Here is a 25,782-nt window from a genome sequence, read left to right on the forward strand (position 1 = left end):
TTCAGGTTTTCGGGCGCTGAATTCAGCAGCATCTGTTGGCAAGTAATAGCCGGGCAGAGTACAAAGTTTTACCAGATGCTGTTTGAAAGTCAGCGTTATTCGGTTCCAATATAATGTTGGATACACGTACTCGCTTCGACAAAGACCCTGACGTGACGATGAGCACACGTCACGTATAAACGTCGACCTACGGCCCCCGTTATTGCAATTCGCATAATTCCACCGCACTAGAGCAGCGTTCCTATCAACAAAGTTTCTCACGCGTTTCAACTCGAAAACGAAATTGACGCTACATGCTATTCATATATGTACGAATCGGCGTCATTGGAAATTACGAAATACTTTCAGCTTAGCTGACAAAAGTTATTGGTTTTAGTCGTGTCATCTCTGAATGTTATCTCTGGCCTGATCCATTCAAAATTGGACAGTTGGAACGGTCGGCAGAGTTGTTGAACGATCAAGGGATATAAATCACACCGGGCATATTTCGAAGCAGACAGTTTGTTGACATTTTTTAATTTCGTATACAATTTGGACAACCACATTCACTGCTTTCCTTTATTCTGATGTCAAAACAGAATTATTGTCAACGGAATTTGTCCCTTCATGTAATAAGATATTGGGAGGCTAGGGTCCAGTCTTTTACTTTAACAGAAAAGTGAAAATTAAGTTTTTATATAATTTGGAATGAAAAATTCGTTTCAATCAAGTATAATGCTTCTTCAGATATGGAGCAATTGTTAATCATTCAAACTTTTCTATCATCTTGTCTTGTTTGGTCACATAGTGGATAACATCAACACTGCTGCAACATACATCAGACATTTGAGCTTTCAGATGAATTCCAGGGATGGAAGAGAATAAACAATTGCTGTTCCCACTTCCTTAAATATTGTATAGCTTCATCCAATTTAATTTGTGATAATTAACTCTATCCATACTATCATTATTAACAAGAAATATCACAGCGTCACCTTCCGTTGTAAAATTTTTTTCATAAAAGAAATAGAAAGTTCATTCATATCAAATGAATCATAATGTGAATCATTCCATTACCAACTCTCAGGGACTTTCAATTCCTGTTCAGACTGTACTGAACTCCAACTAGGAATAGGGAGCACTATGGAGATCGGGGTGAAATATGACAAGTGATGGCCCACAGCGCCTTGACGCCAATTAGCGAAGAATGAAAAGCACCACGGAATAAAGAAAAAGAAGAAGGAGAAAGGAGAAAAGATGGGGAAGAAGTGGAGGGCGACGCTCATTGTTGGCTGGTGCTGAAAAGAAGTGGCAACGAAATGCACATTTCATCATGCCCGCTCCGCTCGGAGACGCGATAATTACCAGCTCCGGTATTCGGAGACGCGTGTCGGCTACAATGAGCGGCGTACATTCATTAGCGTTAAAACGGCCCTGCCTTGCCTGCACTCTGCCGGCAACTACGGGAAGCGCCCAATTATTAGGCCTGCATCCACCCGCTTCTCTCATTAGCTCTCTCTCCTCTCCAGCATCTCTCGATACTATTCACGTCTAAAAATTGTCAACTTTATTTTGAAGTATGCTTCAAGCTGGTCTTAGCTTCTAGAAATAGGGAGGAAAAGACAAGGGGTTAATAAATGCATGGAAACTTCCACTGTGGTTGGATAGGTCATTGAGAGCTGAAAAATCATTATTTGATAATATTCAAACTGAAATTTTCATGATAATGGTAAATTCAGGATTCCAGATGATGGATACATCTACTAATAGGCCTATAGACAGCATCTCTATACTAGCAGCACTTCACCATATCAATAAGTGATGTAGTAGACTGGAGGCCAGAGTTATACTGTGTCCAGACTGCGATGAGCGCTAAAAGATTAAGGCTGTGCAAAGGCTAAAAATAACCTTTCTATTGGTGATATTTTTCAAAGTTTTTCGATTTGTATATCATCAAACTATCAAAATAAAAAAGTTTTCTCAGGAAAACATTTTTTTTCGATCATTACGTTTTGAGATATGAGCGCCTAAAGTTTAAATTTTCGGGACAGAACATTTCAAATTCGGTAAGAGATAAATCCATGGGATTTTGAGGATTGATTCTTCATGGTATAGTAGATCTAATAGAACAAAAATTTTCTGAAAATATCAATTTTTAATAAAGTTATTTTTGTTTTACTAGATCAACAATACCATGAAGAATCAATCCTCTAAATCTCATGGATTTATCTCTTACTGAATTTGAAATGTTCTGTCCCGAAAATTTAAACTTTAGGCGCTCATATCTCAAAAAGTAATGATCGAAAAAAATGTTTTCCTGAGAAAAATTTTTCATTATGATAGCTTGATGATATACAAATCGAAAAACTTTAAAAAATATCACCAGAAGAAAGTTTATTTGTAGCCTTTGCACAGCCTTAAGCCAACCCTCCTACTACTCACACACACAAGCGCAGTCTCCTTTTGTGTGTATGAGTAAAGGGACGGTCTGTCTACCTGTATACTAAGTAGTATACATAGCCTATCAATGGCGCAGGTAGGCCGGGCGTGTGTGCCTGCGCGTGGAGGAGCGAGGGTCGGCTTAATCTTCCAGTGCTCATCGCAGTCCGGACAGAGTATAGATAAGATTGCATGATAATCATGGATCAGGGGTGAGGATGACTGTGAGCAGCCGTCATATTATTTATTTGCCAAATACAAGAAATATTTTCACAAATAAAAATAATCATTAAAAGTTTATGGCGTGACTGGAAAAAGAAGCCTTGAGCTCGAGCCACGAATTCTACGAATTCTAAAAATAAGAAATACATTTTTCAATCTAATAACAGCAGTGCAATTCTGTTGATGGATGATAATCTATGAATGTTGAATTTTATCAATAAACCAAGTACTTGATAAACAAAATATAAATGCACAAAAAAATAATATAATAATTTTCGAAATATTATAATTTTTACACAATAATGAATAATTAATATTGCCAAAAATGGTAATCCATCCAACTCAGTTCTCAGTTTTGAATAGTTTTGTTTTACCCACGGTTTTATTTATCTTAATTTGGTTATTATTATTTTATCCTTAATAAAGTCTTCTGGAATTTTATTTATTAGTTTATTATATTACTCTGATATTCAAAATGGTGTTCACTAGATGTTAATCAAGTAAAATAATATTGAAAGCATTTACTATAGTAAATATATAAACTGGATATAAAAATATATTATATACTATATATTATATATTATAAAACTGAATGAAGAAATTAATAATAATTTTCATTCGTGTCTACTACTGAAAAACCTTACATTAACATTACAACCAGTTATGGAACTCAATTCAACAACATCAATATCAATATAGTTTCAATTTAAGTCTACATAAATTTTAAATTTATGAGGTTCATAGAAACCTCAAAAATAAAACAAGGCAGGATACTAGAATCAAATTCTTCAATACTATCGCTGTACCAACGCTGCTTTACGGAAGTGAGAATTGGATACACACACGTAGAGTAGACAGCAAGATTCAAGCGGCAGAAATGAGGTTTCTAAGAAGTGTGTTTGGCTGCACTAGAGCAGATAGAATCAGAAATGAGGAGATAAGAAGAGCTTTATCTGTTACACCTCTACATGGAAAAATCATTCAAAACAGAATGAATTGGTGCAGTCATTTGAATAGAATGCCTCCTGGACGAATACCTTTGGGGGCTAAATGCTATAAACCTACTGGGAAAAGAGACGTGGGAAGACCGAGGAAAAGATGGGTGCCGGAACAGGTTCTTTAACAAACCTAATCCTTGAAGTGAAGAAGAAGAAGAAGATAAATTTTTAAATGTTTCTCCTTTCATGCAGAAAGTTTTAGCTTCTTTCCATATTTGAATTCAAGGATATTATAATGATATGATTTGTGTCAGATAAAATATATTTTTTAATGTTTTTGGAGTTTGTGATGCATATTTATAACATACTGCAACATATTGATTATTAATAATTAATTATTGACAATGCTCAATATTGATCGAAAGCTAGGACAATTTTCTGAGTGGTTCACTCAAACTAAAATGAACCCACTGTGCAATAACTGGGGATCAGATGAGTATTGTCGTCTTCACAATAATGATCCTAACGAATAATTTCTTGTGAACGATAAAAAATGAAACATTTTTATTCCGAATAGTTGGTCAACATGTTGTTTGATAATCGCTATCATGACTTCATACATAATAAATAATGATTCAGGGCAGCTACAGATTCAATTGAAACAATTTTTCTGCGAACTGAAAGGACAGCCAACAAGAAGGCAAGCAACTTAATTCGTTGCTGGATCAGTACATACAAAGATAACAAACTATGTCATGATGAAGATACAGTTTATATGAAAACAGTTGACTACAAGGAAAGATAAACACTGTTTTTTTTCGAATGACTCTACTGGTGCTTTGACATGAAAATGAAAAGCTCCCTTCTAACTTCCTAGACAGACATCTCGTTCCTGAGTGAAAATTCCAACTTGAACGCAGAAATAAATACTCCTTAAGAACTAACTATTCGTCTCAGTTTGTCTGTCAACTCAGGTGCTCTTTAGATGTTCACGTTGACAAAACATAATATTCCCGTTTTTTTAAGTAGTAAGATCAGAAAAAGCAGTCATGAATAATGATGGTGAAATAGAAATGAGAACAGAATAATAGAAATGACAAGAGTTCATCCACTTTTTCCAAATGGAAGTTCAACTGCATGCAAAAGCAGAAGAAATTTGAATTGATTATTGCTGAAATTATTATGTTGACTCAGAGGTGGAGTTTTCTGATAACTCATACCACAACTATTATGTGAACACTTTTCATTTTGCAACGAACTTACTACATTCAAAGTTTATCCCAATTTAGAACTCAAATCAAGGAACGATGATTCAATCACATTGAAGAAGGAATTGGACTCAATATAATAATAAAATATACCATCGTTAGTCATGATTGGGTAGCCGATTGACAGTCGTGTATTGTTCTATGCTGAATATGAATTATTTTCAACCCTAATTCTTGATTTTTTCATATAATTTCTCTCAATTCCTATATTATTAAACAAAGAACCAAAACCTAATTATTCATCCATTAGCATTCGGACAAATGCAATTTCTCATTAATTTCCATCTGTATCCTCTCAATGCATTGGAAGGATAATAAAGGATAAATTACAGGATGGTACTCACGTTTTTAGCGACTGAATTTCTATGAATTTGTGAACATCAATGTTTTCTCACTCACCTGAAAAATATAAAAATGTTTTAATCACAAGAAATACGAATGATTATGATGTATTTGATTACATAAACTGAGACAAGAATAATAGATTAATGACACTTTAGATGACTTGAATAGTAGAAGAGTAGATAGTCGAGGAGATTCGCTGCAATAATTCTCTAGCAAATAGGTAGGTAGAAGAGATTTCGAAATAAATTTACAAAATATCGAATGAACCTGGCGCCCCGTGAAAGCTAACACCTTATTCACTAGAGAGAGAGACGACTCAAGAACAAATTGAGCGGATTTAACTGGACCAGAACCACTTGTTCTCTTGTAACTAATGCTCCAGCGATGGTCCCACCAATAAGACCTCCAGCGTTCCAGGCCAGGAAACATACTGTGCGGGGGAGACTTGAAATTAGTCTTTGGCCGAGAAAGCAGGAGAACGGTATTACAGGGATGAAGAGAATGTAGAGGAGGATATAATCAAGAAAGGGTTCGAGGAGAGAGAACGAAAAGCAGAGAATTGCGTTGGAGGGGTGAAAGAGGAGTTGTGAAAGAACAAGAGAAGAAAAGTCAGAAAATGTGAGCTGCAGAGCAAAACGGTCCAACTTGCACGCTGGGAAAGTCATTGGGAACAAAAGAAGAAAACGAAGTACTTCGTACTGACACGATGGTGGTAGTAAGAGAGAATTACGTTTAAAGAGAGAAAAACGTGTGAGAGAATTTCTTGTAGGCGCAAAGACATTCCCGGTGAGAGAATTACTTGGAGTCTGAAACTGATCGGACTCCGTTACCGTATTCTATAAATAACTACTTTCACTAGCACTCTTCAGTGAGGCGATTTCGTCACAGACCTGATGGACCATGATCGGAAACTGCCCCATCCATCTGCCACCCTCTGGCACACTGCACCTCGTATCTGCAAACGACAATATCCCCGGCATAACATACATCTGCCTCTCAATGGTGAAAGGAACTGGTGAATCAGCTTGATTCTGCCTGTTTTAGAGACTCCAATGGAAATTATTTCTCTCCAAGACTTTCGAATCTGTGAATTTAATCACATCGCATTGAAGATCAGTATCTGTGCTTTTTGACTTTTCATTCAACATGGTAGAGAAAACGTTTTCTAAACCGTATTCAATTGAGTATAAATTATTTATCGAAATCTTCATAATAATATGAGTCAAGAATCTCAAATAGTTCAATGTAGCGATAATACAAGAGTGGAGTTTGTTCTATGAGTTGAATTCATGTATCCACGGTACAAGGATAGTATATAGCTATTATATGTATAGTCTATATTCTATTCTTGTTCACGGTGCTTCATCAAAATTCTACATAAAATTGAAAAAAAAACTTTCATCTATTATTAAATGCATTCATTAACACAACATGAGAGTACTGTATTAAAACTGGAACCATTTGTGATCTCATAGATATTAGAACTGGTTGTTCCCAGTGATTATTGTATCCGATAATAACCAAGTAATTCCTAGCTATTAGAGTAGGTCTTAATCCGCCTGTGAGTTTTCACATCAATGAATCATATTATTCGACTACGGCTACGTGTATACTCTGTCTAATGTGTGCAAATTTCTGTAATGGTCAAGTAGTTGAATTTTCCGCATGAATGAAGTTAATTCCAAAACAAATCTCCGTGGATTAAAAAAGTTGAGTGTTGTTAAATGGGAGGTTATAAATATAACTCATTAGGCCGACTACCGGTTCAACAGTCACGGGAATTATCATACGTTTGCAATAATTAATCCGGCTTGAAAGTGCTCAGTGGAACAAGGGCGCGCCAACAATGCAATGATCGTAATGAAACAAGCCCGTCTGAATGACAATAGAAATGGACACTACGTCTGCCCATTTTCGTTAATGACACGGGATTGAGAGCCAAGTGCTTGGCTAATGCTTTCAACGCAGCCACGTCCAAATCCGTGCGGAAATGATTTGCGTCACATTGTTCTCAAGAATGATGATTACTCTGTTCAACATTATTCAATCCACTCCAATTCATATTCGGCTGATGACTTGATTGATGGTCAGCATTATTAGTTTACATTCACCTGCCTATAACTCCCATGCAGCTCACTAATGGATTGAGAGTAGGCCTACATTTCGATCAATGAGCGTACATTCCTATCAATACCAAATGATAATAATAATACTAGTATACAAATTCTTGCCCTCCTTCAATGAGGTGAACATTGATGTGAAGAGCATGGAGTTACATGCTATATTGAGTGAGCATGGATCTCTATCAAAATCATATGATGATGATAATACTAGAACATGACTTCATCCTCTCCAGCAATGAAGTAGACATAAATTATTATTATGTGGAAAGCAGGTACTTGTATACTGGTATCATCATCATTTGATCCAGATAGAGCTCAATCCTACACTCCATGATATTGATTCGTAAACATGAAAAATTGGATCCTTTTTATATGATATGTAGCTCAAAAGCTCTAATATACGAAAACATCAATAATTTGGTTTACAATATGATCTATTATAAATTTTCAGTTCTTGAAATAGAATTAATGTTGAATATGATTAATTTTAATATGAATAATTATAATGATTGATATTAAAAATCACTAAAAAGAGTACTTGTAGCCTGTAAACTGTGTCTATAAACTATGTATTAATTTTCATCTCTTTTGCTTCCATCATTTCAATTATCAAGTAATGCATTACTTATTATGCTCTCCATTCAAGTGTACTTTAATCCAGCGGTGATCATCAAGTCTATAACGGCGGTAACTTATTAGATGACATTTTTTTAGAGCCGATGATTTTCATGAAATCGATAAGCTTCAAAGCAGAACCTAATTTGAACAGTAGAGAGGTCTATACATCTCGAATAACAATTATCTCTATAATAATATATATTATTATTATTATCATTATAATAACGATTTATTGAGATTCTTAAAAGAACAAAATCCTCTCTTATCATGTAAATTGAATAATGTGATTAAGTATAAAATAATGAATAAGTGTAAGTAATGAAATAGTTCCGGTGAACCGTATCATCATTGGAAAAAATCTGGGTATTCGGAACATTTTCTGATGCGATTTTATTGGGCTGGTATCTAGTGGGATCAGCGTGGAATGTGGGTCTGTGACCACGCGCATCACTCATCAAACGCCTGAGTGCTATTGCCCTATGGTGGTATCAACCTGCTCTGCCTTCAGCCTTACTCCCCAAAGGCCTTCTGATGTGTTACTTCCATTAGTCGCCTCCAGCCCATCCTCGACTTGGCCCTGTACCAAAATAAGAACCTTTCCACTGCAAACCCACACAAATCCGATTTCCCCCCAATAAATTACAGCTCACTATCTCTCCACCTTCTTATACTAAGAAATTTATTGTCAGCGATCAATCCTTTTTCTCCCGTTTATCTCTCAATCCTTGATCACACACTCTTAGTCACTTCTCCCCCATAACTTCTTCACATTTCACTTTTTCCTGTACTAGCTGATAAGAAGTGTTGGGAACTGGGCGATTCATATTTCGGTGTATGATATAACAACACACTAATATTACAAATATTCTGATGCTGGTTTGTCATGATTTTCCTGAGCAGCAAAGCAGACTACCTAGAAATCAAACTTGAGTGTGGATAGTTCACAAATGTCATAAACTTCACTGCTTTGAGTGAAAAATTGTGACTATTCGCACTTTAATGGATTTTATACAATTTATTATGACTAATTTTTTGAAAAATGAATAATACAGTGCTGCTTATTCTTAACTGTCTCCTGCGAGACTGTCAAAAAGTGGAATAAACCAATCACAATAAAAAAACATCATGATTATAAGAGCTTAATAATTATGATAGCATCATGTTAATTGCGAATGTTTATGCACATGCAGATGATGGGAAATTGCTATTTCCCAATGGAACTCAGGAAAATGTAATTATTCCATCATAATTGAGTGTTTCATCAATGGCAAAAAATTCATTTATTTTACAAATATCTCGTTCTGTCCAATTCGTTCCATTCAATCTGTAACATTTCAATAAAGAATGGATGCTGTATACATAACCAGTGCATGAATGTTGAAGGGTCCAATCCAAGCGAATTTATGAAGGACTTGACTAAATTGGATAAATTTGTAAGTTGGTAAGGTTGCGAAGCAAATCTAAAAGATGCAATAATTATTTCTGTTTGACCAAATTTTGTTTGAACTAAAAATCAGCTTTCAAACAGCTTTCAAACTTATACCGAAAAATCCAGAAATAACAGGAGCTCTCGATTGCACTCTTCTCATTACTAGAAAAAGCGCATTTTTATCACTGAGGAGACTCGCTATTAGGAGGTTTGGAAAATATTTCCACAGAAACGAATAGGGAAGATTTGGCTAATGCATCGTTTGCCCTATCTCGCAATTCTCTACTTAATACTATTTTCTAACCAACCGCAATTCTCCGTCACTTTTTGAACGCTCATTCGAGCGCCACAGAATGTGATCTCTGCTCTTTTCCGAAATATATCATATTGCATCCTCTCAACCCCTTTACCCTTCAGTCCTACCCTCACATCCTTCGCTTTGACTATTCGACTTTCTTCCACATTTCGAATCTGTAAAGCTTGTCAACATTTAAGCGCTCCATTACCCGTTAAAGTGGCCGTGATAAAAATATGAAAAGAGGAAGAACCCATCGTAATAAAAACATTCTTTGCGTGGTTGTCGTTTGTGTTCTGCTCGAGTTATCTGATTAAGTAAGCCAGCTCAAACTTAGCTGCCTTGAAATATTCATAATAACATCTTTCTCAATATACATGCAAGTACAAGCTCCTCTTGAGAAGATAAGTTCACATGCTTCAAGCACAAATATAATCTCGCCATGTCTCACAAACACTAGTGCAGTACTCTTTATCAAGTCTCCTAGAGCTTGAGGACACGTCAGTTTGGTTGACCTGATAAGATCCAACATCCATGATGCATGGAGATGCAATATGAATACTTATTTCCCATGGAATAGCATGAATCCCATGCTTCATTTTCAATAAAGTGATCTTAATTACCAATGTAATACACCCATTATTCTACGAAGCATATTCTTGAGTATCAATTCTCAATCTACATTTTAGAAGTATACAGATTTAAATATTCAATATTATCGGAATATACATGGAATATACAATGGATATCAATGTATTGAATAAGGCATGGGATAAAGGCAATGGAAATTCGTTGAAGGTTGCGAGTAATATTGATCATGTTCAATATTATCTTGTTCAGATATTTCGAAAGATACTTGTGGAACAGGTGTGAGGATTTTGAATATTCAGCCGTTTGTAAGATGAATGAGAGGAAGAAAATCATTAGAAGTCGGCCCAATCACATCCCATTACATTTGGAGCGAGCAATACTCTCCATAGTTGAGGTATCAAGTCGATATTCCCTTGACAGGTGGAGAATATAGTTTGCAACTCGAATCACTCCAGCATGACAAATGCTATTTATGGAGAGATACCGCGATGATGATCATTGGAGATGTTGGAATAGACTTGCGACAATCTGAGAACTCCTCAGTGAGACACCACAGTAAGTAGTAAACTTCGCAGCTCATTACAGGCAAGTTCAATAGGAGCCTCCAGGAAAGCCCGTTGCTGTATGGGGGCTGGCAGCGCAGTGTTTCAGATGCAGTGTACCGAAGACCCATTGCTAATTAGATCTGTCATTGTTCCCCTTGCAATGTATGTTCTCTCTAATCAAAGTTCCCTGGTAATCGAGCCACTGAGCATAATTTCATTGGCACAACAACAAAGCTGCTCACACTTTCGAGACCATTTCCTTGCTGGGTACCCAGCCGTCATTCATCAGTTCGCAGTTCGCAGTTACTTGTTCCACCGACAACTAACAGGCCAACCACCGCCTCATCCTGCCTCTAAGATTGCTCGGTGACAAACAGCAATGACCGCCACCAACACTATGAAATTTAATTTCACTACTGAAACTGTTTATGAGAGATCCATCTATTGGAACCACCCAAAATAGGTTCACCTTTCAATTCCTTCGGATAATGAAATAATCACTAATATTCTAAATTAAGTTTTAGTATTGCAACTAAGTAGTTTTGTCAAAGTAGTATGCCTGGTGTTTTCACCTGGATTTTCCATGTATATGGATGGATATAAACATTTGGATCTTTGATGCTCTGGATTAGTTCTAACCATAGAACAGTGAGATGCTGAGTATGCTTGTATGATGATCATATTCTAGATAGATTATCCTAAACGATTCGAGGCAACATTGAAGATAAATATAGCAGAATTCGATGTCTGTGATTGAGCGTTATATCTAATTGATGACGTATTGAACTATGACATATGCGCTATGTTGATTTCCTCCAATGAATGATGTATGCAAGCAATGGGAGTATGACTCACAAAAATAATTATCCCTACACATGATATCAAGTGGTATTACTCATGATATCATGGTATCATGGTATGACACATGGATAATATCAAGTATTCACACATGTATTCGATTCCACAGCTCAATCAATCTCTTTCTTTCAACCATTGGTCATTACATCATCTGGAATACAGCATCCCGTAAAAAGCTTGATTTTATTCGGCTTTTCTCTTTGAAATACTAAAAATATGTAATTTATCTTCCTATTGACTGCCTATTTCAAACACATTTCACTCTTTCCCAAACGTTCCTCTTCCAAAAAGTGATTATACTTATAACAATCAATTACTCCAACACCATAGTGACAATGATTGAAAACATATAACAAATATCGAAAATATTTTTAATACTTTTTTATCATCAAGCACTCCCTACACAACTTTTTCATCACCTCTCACTTCTGCACTCTATCAACTAGCAACTTTCACTATCCCACCTCTCTGCTATCCTATCCTATCCACTTATCAGATCTCCACTGTAATTATTTCCTCCTATTCAACATTGGGTGCTTCAGGCGTCAACGGCTTGATATGTTTTCCGGAGCTGAAGATCATTTTTCAAGTAGAAGGTACATTAAAAGTTCGCAACGGAAGAAAGACTCGGAAGAGCAGTTTAAAAGAAATTTATAGGTCGAAGTTGGGGTTGAAGGAGACAAAGTTATGAGCTAAGAGGACACAGGCTAATGAGACCCCCTACCCCCTTTGCCACTCACTCATCACCACACTACCACGACTAACTCGTTCCATGTGCAAAGTTCTTACGAGGTTTCTTCTTCCAACCTGAAATACCTTTTCAACTTTGTTCTCAACTTGTAATTATTTTTTCACAGTTTAACCGCCAGAAATTGTCTTTTCATGATATTTAACACAATTCTACGCTATTTGAAGTCATAAAGCCTGGAGTTAAATTGAATTCGCACAGTAAAAGCCTGTAAACAACACGTTTTTAGAGGAAGAATAAATCTAGTGATGATAAAGTGGCTAGGAGGGAACAGGAATCATAAAACATCATGTTTGAAAAAATCCAGAAACTTAAATCCATTATGTCAGAAATTGTAAAGTTTCTACCGTTACGAGGAGAATGTTGAATTTCTGTATCTAATATAAATTTTGATGTTCGAATTCATATCTGGTAGATACACTAGTTTATAATATAATAAAAATTAATATTGTCGTCTTCAAAAAGCTTAGTAACAAGGGAGACAATACAATATGAAGTTTTCAATTTAGCAACAATAAATTCAATTTAAAAAGAAAATTAATTGAGACATATGAATCTGAATCAAGCATGATTAAGGAAGAAAATATCAACTGGAATGAGCTCATAGAAGCTGCAGAAGAGAAAAATAATTTTTAAAAAGAAAAATGACAGCATTTGATTTGACCGCATCATGAGTGAAGTATAGTAATATAATAATAATACTGAGAATGATGCCCATATAAGCTCTTGGGCTTATGCGTGGGTAATGAGTGAGAGACAACGACCACTTTTTAGGTAGTCGGGACCGACGACTTATCGATACGGGGGTGGCCGTATCTATGTGATTGTGCTGTGGTCAAAAACCACAGGTGTAAACTATATTTCCAGATACGTAGTAAATTTGTGCTTTTCAAATGAGAAATTTAACAATGATCAACTTTGAAATCTTTGTAAAACTCAGTTTACAAAATTTAACAAGTTACAATAAAATTGATTCATAAATGAGTTTCATGTAGACAATAATATATTCCGGTATGACATTTCAGTAAATTACTATATTATTCACAGTTCTATTCATGGATAAACGCTTTATAAATATAACTCAAGAACAACGTTAAAAAAGAGGTTCATTTTAATCATGAAATCTCTCTTGGATGGACGAATATGGAACTCTGAATTTGGATTGAAGGATCATGATTTACCTGTACATTGATCAGTCAGCATTCAGTGCACTGACTCAATAGTACAGAGACGGAGGATTCAGTCATTGTCTCACTTGCAGGAAGATGATAATTCCATTCAGAAATCCAAATAATTTGAGAGAGACGAATAGATCGTTGAGCTGAGATTGCATTTGGCAGCTTTTGAGAAGTTTGCAGGAAGCAAGACTGAGGAGTTTGAAGGGTCTGAGTTGAGATTTCTATTGCATGAATACGAATTGAGTAATATTTGTTACGAGACGATAATTATATGAGTCTGGCACGTTGTTTCCGAGACGGAAGTTGAAGATACTTCTGTCCTTTTGATATCTCGGAAGCCATGGAATAGCATTTTGTAAACAGTATTCATTGAGATTCAACTCTCCGGTCAAATGAGAACTATTGCTGCGGCGCTGAGGCACCGGAATTCACAAAACAGTAGATTGGGGGAAGAGGTTCTGACTGCAAACAAGAAGTGTGAGTGGCGGAGCGGATTAGACGACAACGTCGTAGCTACAAGACGACCGACGAAGTCTGAATTAATAAAGGGGAAAGAATGTCGATTCAGCAAGAATAAAAACCAAAGGATAAGGTCTGAGGCTAGATAGAGAGAGCTACAAACTTGAAGTTTCAATTCGAGCTCTCACCTTGCCACTCACCAGGCTTACAAATGAGCTCCTCCTCTTCCTGTTGCTGATGCTGCTTCAGTTTCAGTGCGAGAGAGAATGAGAACGAAGACGACGATTCAGGTTATGAGAGCGGTTGTGGCAAGGTAACTGGCACGATGAATCTCGATGGTTTTGTGGAAGAGCAGAAATGGTGAGTGATAGAGATTGAAGAAGGCAGAAAATAAGAAAATTAAGAATTTGATAAAGATGAAGAAAAACATGATTAAGTTAAAAGTGTGAGTGAGAATAGTAAGAGGATATAGAAAGAAGAATAAAAGAATGTTTGAGAAAAAAAGGAAAATGATTGTTCGGACGTTATCCATGTTGCTCTGTTGTCTGGCGTTGTGTGGTGGAGGGGGCAATTATACGGTGATGCGCAAAGCATAATCGTGGCCAGTTGCCGATTGACAGCCAATCGAACAGCTCACTTCTCGTAATGTCGATTTTTGCAAAGTGATCTATTGATTATTTATTGTGATTTATTACAAGTGTCGTCTCGTCTCGTATCGTGATCTGGACCCGGGATCCTGGAAGCAAGGAGGATTTGGACATGAAGGTAGGTCTATGTTATTGTGCACTTAGCCATTTTAATTGTTCAACTTGCTACCCGACGCCAGACAACCCAAAAGTTCTCGATGTAATTATTGATACAGTCCACAACCACAAACCAGAGTGCTGTTTGAGCCAGCCTCTGTCGAATAAACAATGATATTTTGAAAAAGACGGAAAAACATAAGTGAGTTGAATCAGTACGGAATAATAGAAAGAAGAACAGAATTTTTGAGAAAAATAATATTTTGAAAAAGACGGAAAAAACATAAGTTAGTTGAATCAGTACGGGATAATAGAAAGAAGAGCAGAATGTTTGAGAAAAAGAGGAAAATTATAATTTGCAAAATACGGAAAAAACATAAGTTAGTTGAATCAGTACGAAATAATAAAAAAGAACATTATTTTTAAGAAAAATAAGATAGGAGAATAGGGAAATAACAGAAAAAGAATATGAAAAAACAGAGAGAGAAGGAGTAAACGTGGAAAAGGAATCTTATTTTGAACCGGTAAAACATTTGAAGGCAATAGAAAAGTGACGAAATGCAATAGGCCTATAGCGAAATATGTGAAATAAACTATGGAAAGACTAATGGGAAAATGAGAAATATATTGTGAAAATGAGAAAAATGTTTTGATAATTGATAAATGATTACGGAATAAGGCAGAAACACAGAGAATAATGAGAAGCTGATAAGATCAGAGTACAAGAAGAAAATAAATGTTAAATAGAAAGGAAAGATGATGCAGAGAGTGTTATGATGACCAATCTAAGGAAGAATAAATACGATGAAGAAGATATTGAAAGTAATGGAGAATAAGGGTGGAGAGATTAACAAAAAAGGGGCTGAGATGAATAGGAGAGAGCAATGAAATATGAGAGAATAAGATGAATTAATAAAGAAAATAAGGTAAGAGACCAAAAAGAAGTGAAAAGTTCTAGGAAACGCAATTGCATCTCGGTCACGGGCGAAACAAAGAAAGGTAAAGCGTCAGCAAGGTGGAAGAAGGAGCCTAGCAAGCTATTGTAGAAATGAGAAAGAGATGGTGAACATTGAAGCAGGCTAAATTTCATTAGCACCGTTCTCCGTTTTCTGAGCCTGATTGGTCGCCCGAGGGGTCATTCGTGGAAAGGGATGTGAGATGAGAAGAACACTTGCGAAGAAGAGAGATAAGAAACGGAAAGAAGGGCGGTGAGTGTGGAGGGGAGACGTATCATCAATATTGCGAACGGTGACAATCTTCTAACGAACTTGAACTTCATTAGAGACGCCGACGGCTCCGACGGTTTATCTCAATTGGACGCTGGCCCTAGCCCCGTCTCCCGCTCAAATCTACAATCTTCAATCTCTGTGGATAAACAGACACTGCTTGCTAAGTCGCTCAACCATCTATCACATCACTTCTTCACACTACGCCTCCCAACAAGCGCAATAATTCTGATCAAAAACAGATCATCCAATCCAATCTCACACAATTCACTGCAATCGTTAGCACTATTTTTTAACATCTGTCAAGCATCTCTGTTCCATATCATAATCATCGTCATCAGCAGGTCAACCTGAGATTTTGAAACTATGAATATTCTTGACTGCAAAAAATGATTCATTTTACTCAAGAAAACTGGACATCAGACAAATATTTCTTTAGAATGTCGTAATATTGTAATCAGTTTCTACTATTTAGCACTAGTAAGTGTGTAAAAAACATTGTTGAAACATTGTTTAATTTAAAATCTGAGTACCCTTTTTTCAACGTGATCTTATTTCTTACAATATTTTCTGAAAACATATTTATATTCAGGGCTAATTAAATTTTTATTTGTAAAATAACATCATAGTACCCTCTATGATAACTTTTCATAACAAATTAAAAAACACAAATTCAAAACAACTATTTTTGTTGCAAACTAAAAACTTGGCCTTCTAGAATCTTGAAGATTTCAAATAGGCCTAAAACAATCCTTAGTAAATGAAGAGCCTATATGCGAAGTTCAAGTTAATCAGAGTTATAGTTCAGACATGATGATGCGTCATTCGTGGATTTCCTATCCCGTACGTGTTATAACGGTGCATTTTGATACACCTTCAAAATCATTTGTAAAGATAATTAGCTAGGTCTCATTGAAAGAATCCAGAAGCATTATCATCAACTGCAAACTATCAATTGACTGAGATAGATCAGTGATAACGGTGAAGATGAGATAATAAAGACTCTAAATACTGTGATTATTGGCAACAGTACGAAAATAGAATTCATTTCTTATCCAGGTAATAGAATCATAAGAAAGAATAAAGGTTAGGTTCTCTTGTAATAGTGCCTGTCGGCAACATCAACGGCTGTCAAGCCGTACACATATAATTCTACCAGCCACTTTGAGTAAAATAATTGTATGTATACAGTATTCACTAAAACAAGGACAAAGGGGTTTTGTAGATTTTAGCATGCCAAATAAGGGACATAAAACGTTTGAGAAAACACAAAAATATTAATTGTATAGAACCAATAAACAGAACATTTTAAAAATTATGATAAAAAATAAGGGGTATAGGATATAGTTTAATGTGCGTAGTAATACTAAATACATTATTTTGTACAAGAAAATATTAATGTACCAATCAGAGTCTAGTATTTGATAGGCGCTAAAAGTATATAGTTTAAAAAGCCACCACGTGGTATTTTTTAAATTTATAAATATATTTTATTATTTGTAAAATTTGTACATAATTTATTATGATTTGCCTGTGAGAGGCTTCAAATGTGAGAAATATTTGTTTATTTTAAAACCTATCTTCATACTACGAACTATTTACTGGGGCCAAATTGCGTCATAATGATTTGGTGAAATCCACCAATCATAGCGCATATTTAAATGACATGCAGATTTGGAATATGGAAGTATCGTCGAAAAAGAAGAAAGGAGGAATTCTCACTTGCTTGCTAGATGTCACCAGAGTCACCAGCCAAAGATGAGAGCAGTAGACTAAACCCTTGTTATAATATTTTAATTGTTTCTATGATTAATCAATTGCTACAACTCAGTGAAGTCGTTATATGACAAGAGTTGCTAAATTTGATATTTCCCCACCGAAGAAGACGACACCAGCCCACCGGACTAATAAGGCACTGGACACATGAGGCGGAAACCAGCCTACATCTTCAAATTCAGGAAATCTTTGCCGTGAGTTGTAATTAGAGAGAGCCCTTATTGCTTCGAATTTATGAACATAATAAAGCTAGCTCTTCGAGAGTTACATTCAAAAATCAAGCTTGATTAATAATTATTTGCGTTTCTAATTAAGAATAAGGGAAGTCTTACTGAAAACTTGAATGAGAATTAAGGAACTAAGTAGCCACAGAACTATTATATATAGGCATTACATTTATTCTATATGCTCATATCATCATTTTCAAGATTGTTATTGCATTGAGGCAATTGATAGAAGGCTCTCATAATTTCAAGATCATTTATTTCATCCACTGTATGCCGAACTCAAGCCCTGAGATTCATGAATATTTTAATATTTAGTATATTACTGGAATCTAGAATCATAGATTTATTCGACAAGCGAAAGCAAGTCGAGAAATTGAGCTGATATATTGTATGCTAATAATGAAATACGAGATTTATTATTTGATACGAGCAAGCCTAGTAAAATTTAAGTGAGCTATTTTCTGGGATAAATTTAACTGTGATATTTTCTTTCATATATTCTAATATTGCTTTATATTATTTATTGTTATATGTTTTATTATCTCTCATTGAATCATCTATATAATATATGAATCTGTTTATTGAATGCTGTACCTTTTATTTATAACCCTGTATTTCAGAAATATTCCATTACATTGGAAAAGAATGATAAACATAATAAATTTCTATTTTGTTCATTTCCTGATTCACTTTTATTTGGATCAAACTGATTATCAGTAATTCTTCTACTAGGTATCATCAGAGACAACTGATACTTACGCTATCGTTTCTCTATGGTATCATTCATTTTTAATTCATTAATTTATGGTAATATTCATTAATTTTCTTTCGTGAAAGACTTAGAAAAGCGAAACAAAGAGTGAACTTTACACCGCTATTTGGAACAGATAAGGAGCAATCCTTTCTCAGAGCCTCTGTTCAGTTACCTAACAGAAGAGGAGATGATTTCTCATAGATCATTGCATAATTATGATTCACCAGTTGTGATACGGTGTGCTTAATTGATGAATAACTTAATAATGTTTCAGAATGGATTTTGGGAAAGATCGAGTTTAAGAAAAAGATTGAATCGTGAACTTTGATGAAAGTTATAAGTTGGGAATAGAAGTGGGCTTTGCGTGTCTTAGGACAGGAGCAGTAGTGGAGAGGGTTGAACGTGGAAGGGAGCCGTTAATCCAAACTTGGACATAATACTCTCACAGTTAGGCTAGGGTTGATTTGACTTGCACGCTCAGGTATTAGCCTTAATCCTTTCGCGCTTAATCTATCTTCCAATCTTGCCCCCAATGATAATCTGTCTTTCTTGTGACGCATTGTCACGATCCATCCCAATAGACATGACACACCCCAAAAGACTGGATGTTTTGTACCATTCTATTGGTTTTTGGGGGATAAAAACTCTTCCATCCAGCTGATGGGAATGTGAAAAACCGACTACGCAAAAATGTGTGACGATCATGATGCTAAGTGAAATTTTTAACTTGAATATCACTAAAAATCTTATGTCTACATAGAATCCTGCAACTAATTATGTAAATGTATTCTGATATATACAAAAATTCTCTCTACTTTTGTTCCAGCAGCATGTTCTTGAGTTAATAGACTACCAGAAATTCGGAATAATAAAACATATTCCCTCTCCAATTATCAAAACTGTGGAGTATGTTTCCCTGTCAAATCGTTGATAAACTGCAGTTCAGAACAGCCCCCGGGTCTATTACTTATCTGTATCACAAGCAGCGTGGAATGAATGATTAAGTGCTCAATACTGAAGAAAAATTAGTATTAACTACAACTGATAACATTGTTCCCGAGTACAATAAATCAATAAGTGGCCTCCCCTCTGAATGATAGTTATTATGCACTGATTCCTTAAGATCGTTATCATTTTCTGTGCCACATGAGCTTGAAACTAATCATCTTGAATCCTGGGAATCTTAACTTGTACATGATCACGAAACAAGATGTCATTTTGTTAGGAATTTAGGATAATTGGAATTGCAAATAATTTTTCTTTGATACGAAAGAAGATAGAATAATAATCAATCCAACGTTCTGGATGGCCTTCAAGAGTTAATGGGAAATAGATTAGTGGAAATCAATTGGAGGGAGTCTTGTTCTCCTGCACCAAATATCAATGTAATCATGTATGACAGTGATTCCACATAATATCTTACATTCCGTTGCAATTAGACAGGACTGACGTTTATTGAAAATGTTTCCAAAAAATAAAAGTATTATTCACTATATTTCTCGAGAAAGAGTGAAAGTTGTATCAGATATAATTTGTCTTATTAACTCCATCCTGAACTCTCAACTAAATTGGCAGATGAAAAACTAAATCATTACGAAGTTCACAGGAATTGCTTGAACAGAATTAAACAGCCCGAAAAGAGAAATCCATGAAAGGAGAGTTTAATTCGAAGTCGGAGTTAATCAAAGTCAGATCCACTTCAAACTTCATGATTTCCCGACTTGGAAGTATGTATCTTGTTTTTGAACCAACTTTGTCAATAAACATTGAGATAATTGAAAGAAGACAGGTACGACAGTAAAATTTCTGTTAGTCTCACAGTTTGATGAGAATTTGGAGAATTGCCGTCTGAAAAGATGTTACGGAACAAGTAGAGTTTGCTGGTGGAATACAAGCTTCAAAAGATATCACGTTTTTCATAGCTCTGATTGGATTGATCTCTGACTGAGTGAGAAGTATGAGAATACACCAGTTTTGAATTGGAACTGCATAGAAGACTATGCCCTCTTCAAATTTTCCAATACAAAGTTTCTTGTAATTCGAGCCAGAGAAATAGGTGAACAATGACAGTGTGGCGTGTACCGATCAAAAAGATTGAGTTAGAGAGTATTTTTAAATTTCCACGGTAACCTGTATGGAATTTTATTGTCTTATTCCCATTAATAACGTTCCCAGCCAACTATTTTTTCATAATCTCTTGAATCCATTTTCGAAGAGGATAGTTCGCATAATGGGAAAAATAGAAACGATATTACTAATAATATTCAATGTATGAGATAGAATAAAACGGAGTGGAGTCTGTGGAAGTGTTATGGCATAGAATTCAGTCGTTCAGGCAGGAAAAATACTGCCGTAAATTTTCCCCCTATATTTTCTCATAAAATATCACTGTCTTGCTTTATTTGGAGAGAAATCAATCGTTAATATTGACGGTGCACACTTTTTCCATAATAATTCACACCTTGCTGGCAGGCCGCAACCACTGCTTCAAAGTCATCCTCCCTCCAAGGGGTTTCCTCAAAATTATTATCATTTTCCACTCGAGAAAATGCGCACCAGGTGCTCAGCAGACCAAGACTTGGTGCAACTTTTTAAAGGCGCCTTCTTGCCGAAAGACTAACTGCACCAGCAGCAGCCACCCTAAATTCTAAGATGACGGCCACGATGAGACTAAGATCATAATAAAATCCTCCACCCTTCCTCATAAGCGATTCCACCACCACTCAAAAGATGTATTAATTTTTCTCCCCAGTTTCGGTTGCCAGGTGGAGAAAATTCACCTCAAAAATACTTCAATATTACTTCTCATTCTCTTATTTCTTCGACTGAAGCCAACGTTTCTCGTCAAACGGAAGCTTATTTCTTGCACAATGGAAGAGAAACCAAACCGATACCAACTGAGTCTTACTCTTCATCCTTTTTATATTCCACCCCCTCGATATTTTCCATCTGAATAACGAATTCAATGATGATTGAATAAACCATAACCAAAGATACCACTCAACATCTGACAATAATTAGTTATCTGGAAACGAGGCTTTGGTAGTAGTTTGGACTAGGAGCGGAGTAACACTTATAGATTGTTCAATAATAATTGGAAAGTTTTATCATAATAATATCTTATCAATCTATGTAACTGAATAGCTTATAAAAGTTTTAGATCTATAAATTAATCACTTTGGAATAAAAATGGTGAAGGAAGTCATCTACTATTAACGAAATAGAGTATTATTCTTATGCTACACTCGTCAATGTCAGTTAATTCAGAAGAAATATTCCCAGTTTTTTTCATACGAAAAGAAAGGAGATATTACCTTACCTACATTAACAACGCACTCCACTTTGTAGTTTATGTTTTTGAAATAGTAAGAATAATTGAGTATAAATAATATGAATTAAGAATTTTACCATGAATGAAAAAAAAGTTTATCATGACTCAACTGGAATAAGAAAAACAACTGGAAAAAGCTAAAAATAACAAACTAGAAAATATCGAGGAAAGTATTCATTGATGGTCGTTGGTAAACATTGTGGAATTAGGAATAATATTTATCATGGGATGGGAATTGACAACCAGCAATCTAGTTCGATTGGCATAGTATTAAAGTCGAATTTATATTGGGCACTAACCATACGTCACATTCACCATGAAAAAAGGGAAACCCTTTGATAAAGTGGACTACTTTGTTCCAGGTGACTAATATTTCGAAATACAGTGGAACAGCTAGCTATCAATCATAGTGAGATAATCAATAACTGGTGTAAGAATCGGAACCAAATTCCGCTTGGTTAGCAAACAGCAAAATAGAAATTGATTTACTAGACCGTAAAATTGATGAAGAGCTTGAGTAGGGTGAACAGCAACGAGGACACTGTGATAATGAAGCAGCTGCGAACGTGGTGACTGTTTGTAGTTGCAAAACAAAAATAAATACTGCACTGTGATATTCATGATAAACCAACCAGACCATTGGTTAAGCCAACAAACGACGGGCGGCGCCAATTTATGAGAACGCATCTGTATTCTTTGGCATCGATAAACGTTCAATTTATTCCATATAACTTGTAATTAACTCATTTGGAGCTAGTCATGTGCAAATATCCAGAATCATAACATAAAGCAGCTCTTTAGTAACTCATATAGAGCGTGGATCACATAGACAGATCTGTCTAGTGCTTTGAAATTCTATTTTATCAGCTTGATACGAATTATTCTACTGTATGATACTATACATGGTGTAACCATTTAGAGTCTAGAGAATAGTCTCTATGATAATACTACTATGAATAATACAAATAATAAGACAGTCTGTTCAATATTCGAACTTACAACAAAATGATCTTTCTACTCAATAATAAAACACAGAAATAAAATCGCATTTTTGATCCAAAATAGAATTATGCTACTTTATATTTGATGATCATTCTAAGATCATGTGCTAAATCAATAATTTCATTGAATGAATAGTATTTTCCATTATATATTTACTACTGACAGTGCTTCGTGACATCAAAAACAGTTCAGTCAGTGGTCGAAAACAAAAAAATGACACCATAGGTAATATTCTCCAAATAAAGATAGGGTTAAACTACATCATGGATTCTCAATTAGATTTCCAATGTTCTGATTATCATGCCAAGGCTGCATTCAAATTATCTTTACAAATTCCAAATGGTATCTAGCAAACCAAAAATCTATCTCTGAACATTCGTTATAACAATTCAAAAGTTTTCTCAGAGAATATTAGCCTGAAGTGTTCAATTCAAAAGAGACAATATTCTAAATATTTTCAACAATACAATGATAAACAAGCAATACTTGCAATGAAAAATCTCTGCCTGAAAATTTTAACAGTGGACCTGTCATTTATCATTTATTGAGCGTATGGCAGATACACAAAACATATTAAGCTCATAAGTCTCATATCATACACTGTAAGCTATATATTTTCAATTTCTGATATATTGATATAGTGATATATTGTAATAATTCAAATGCCATTCACATACATTAATGAGATCAGCTTATAATCTTCTTAATCAATTTTTATGGAATGATACAGCTCATTTGAATTATAAAATAGTGAGTAATGGCTTTGATAGTGACTCACCGATCAGTGTAGTCGTTCTCTGATCTCGCGATGCCAGCCATCTCGCTGAACACATAAATTCTGGACGACGCTCTGTACCACTTGATGCTGTGAAGCTCTCCGCACTTCTCAGTATCAACGGCACATGGCAGCTCAACCGTCTCACCCACCAAGCCAGACAAGTCTCTCGATTTTTGCTCAGCTGAAATCAAACAGAACAAATTATGTTTAAGAGCTCTAGATGAATACTTCTGGAAACATCTCTCCAAAATCACGGATTCAAGGATTATTATTTGGATAATATATTTTATAGTAGATAGACATAATAGGACTGGATTCAAGATGAGGAATGTAGACATAATGGCCAAGATTGTAATGATTTTGACACATTCGTTTGTGAGAGAAACAAGAGGATCTCATCCATGAAAGTTACCACGAGTACTTCATAATTCCACTATTTCATTATCTCCGATAAAATTGGAAATAAACATGTTCTTCCTATAGAATTACAATAGATAAGAATTATCACATTTTCTCACATAATATGAAAAAATATTCATATCCTAGACTTGTTGGGTAGCCTACCTATTGAATTCCCAGTGTTGAGATTAAAAATATTTGCTAAGTGACTGTAATCTGATAAATTAGATATGGAATACACCCGAACTCGAATTGGCAATTTGAATTTGATTTGAGCTTTTAATTGGAGCGACGCAAAAAATTTAAACATTGAAATATAATTACTGTATAATAACATAGAGAGAAGATAGCGTGAGTATCAGTTGTATCATATTGTATCAGTTGTCTCTGATAATAATTATTTAAAATATCCAATTGAAGCTATGTAAATAGAACTAAGGACTTCTACTACTGCAAATTTTAACCTAAGAACTGAATAGCAGTTGAACTGCAATTTCTAATAAAATCTTAACTCATTGAAATATAACGTGAACATACTAGAATAAGAATGAAAGTATCAGCAATGTAATATATATTATTCAGACAGAATTATGATCATGTTCATGATCAAACAATAATATTATTATTACATTCATGACAACTAATCAAAATCAAGCTGAATATTATTGAAACTAATAAATATAGTGTAAGCAAATGAACTTGACAGCAAATGACGAGATTATTATTCAGTATCATTATATTGGAAAGTCCAACTGCTAAATAAAGAATCCAATTTATCCAATATTTTGAAAATAACAATAACATAACCTCATAGACTTATCACCTACTCACATTCACATTCTCAAGTATATAAGTTATACCTGATTCATCCGTTATGTGGTGATAAAACTCAATCAACCCGTCATTTTTAAAGTAGATAAAAGCCGTAGAAATTTTAAAAATAATAAAAATGTTGAGTAAAATGTAATTATATGTCATAATATAGGCCTACTACTGTTCAAACTTGACGAATAGCCCCTTGATGTGTCATGTGTCTCATGTTCAAAAACATGCTTCCATCTTGAAACTCACAATCTATAGACATGTGTTCAAATGGAATTATCATGAGAGCAGTGATCCAATATATATTTCAATAACAGCTGGAGGTAGCTCTAGCTACGGCTACTCTGCAAGACTATGGTTCTATCTACTTTCAGGTTGGCAATAGATTAAGGATGAATTCAAACTAGTAGTTCTGTGAACAGTAGACCTCACGCAGTAGTCTCATCCACAGGTAACTGATTGAAACTGTAGACCTTATGCAAATACAGCAATAGATTGGCTTCTCCACACATCTGTGTAATCACTTGTCAGCTGATTTATGATGAATAATTCTATAGTCTTATTTCAACTCTAATATATGAAGGAGGCTCATTTTTACTTTCCATGCCCTATTACCATAGGTAAGGAAAGTATTGCTTTCCAAAAAAAAAATAAGGTACCCTAATTTCAAGTTTTCTATACGTTTCAAG

At 35.1% G+C, this 25,782-nt stretch overlaps 1 protein-coding gene across 1 annotated transcript in view; it reads right to left on the reverse strand.

Moving 5' to 3' along the window:
- The window catches only part of LOC111055569, a 548,424-nt gene that overhangs the window by 211,040 nt on the left and 311,602 nt on the right, over positions 1–25,782 (reverse strand). Inside the window, exon 2 of the mRNA XM_039422878.1 lies at positions 23,873–24,053. Coding sequence (XP_039278812.1) covers positions 23,873–24,053 — 181 coding nt within the window. The remainder of the gene's footprint in view (positions 1–23,872; positions 24,054–25,782) is intronic.

Source organism: Nilaparvata lugens, chromosome 3 (genome assembly GCF_014356525.2).
Source record: "Nilaparvata lugens isolate BPH chromosome 3, ASM1435652v1, whole genome shotgun sequence".
Taxonomy (NCBI): domain Eukaryota; kingdom Metazoa; phylum Arthropoda; class Insecta; order Hemiptera; family Delphacidae; genus Nilaparvata; species Nilaparvata lugens.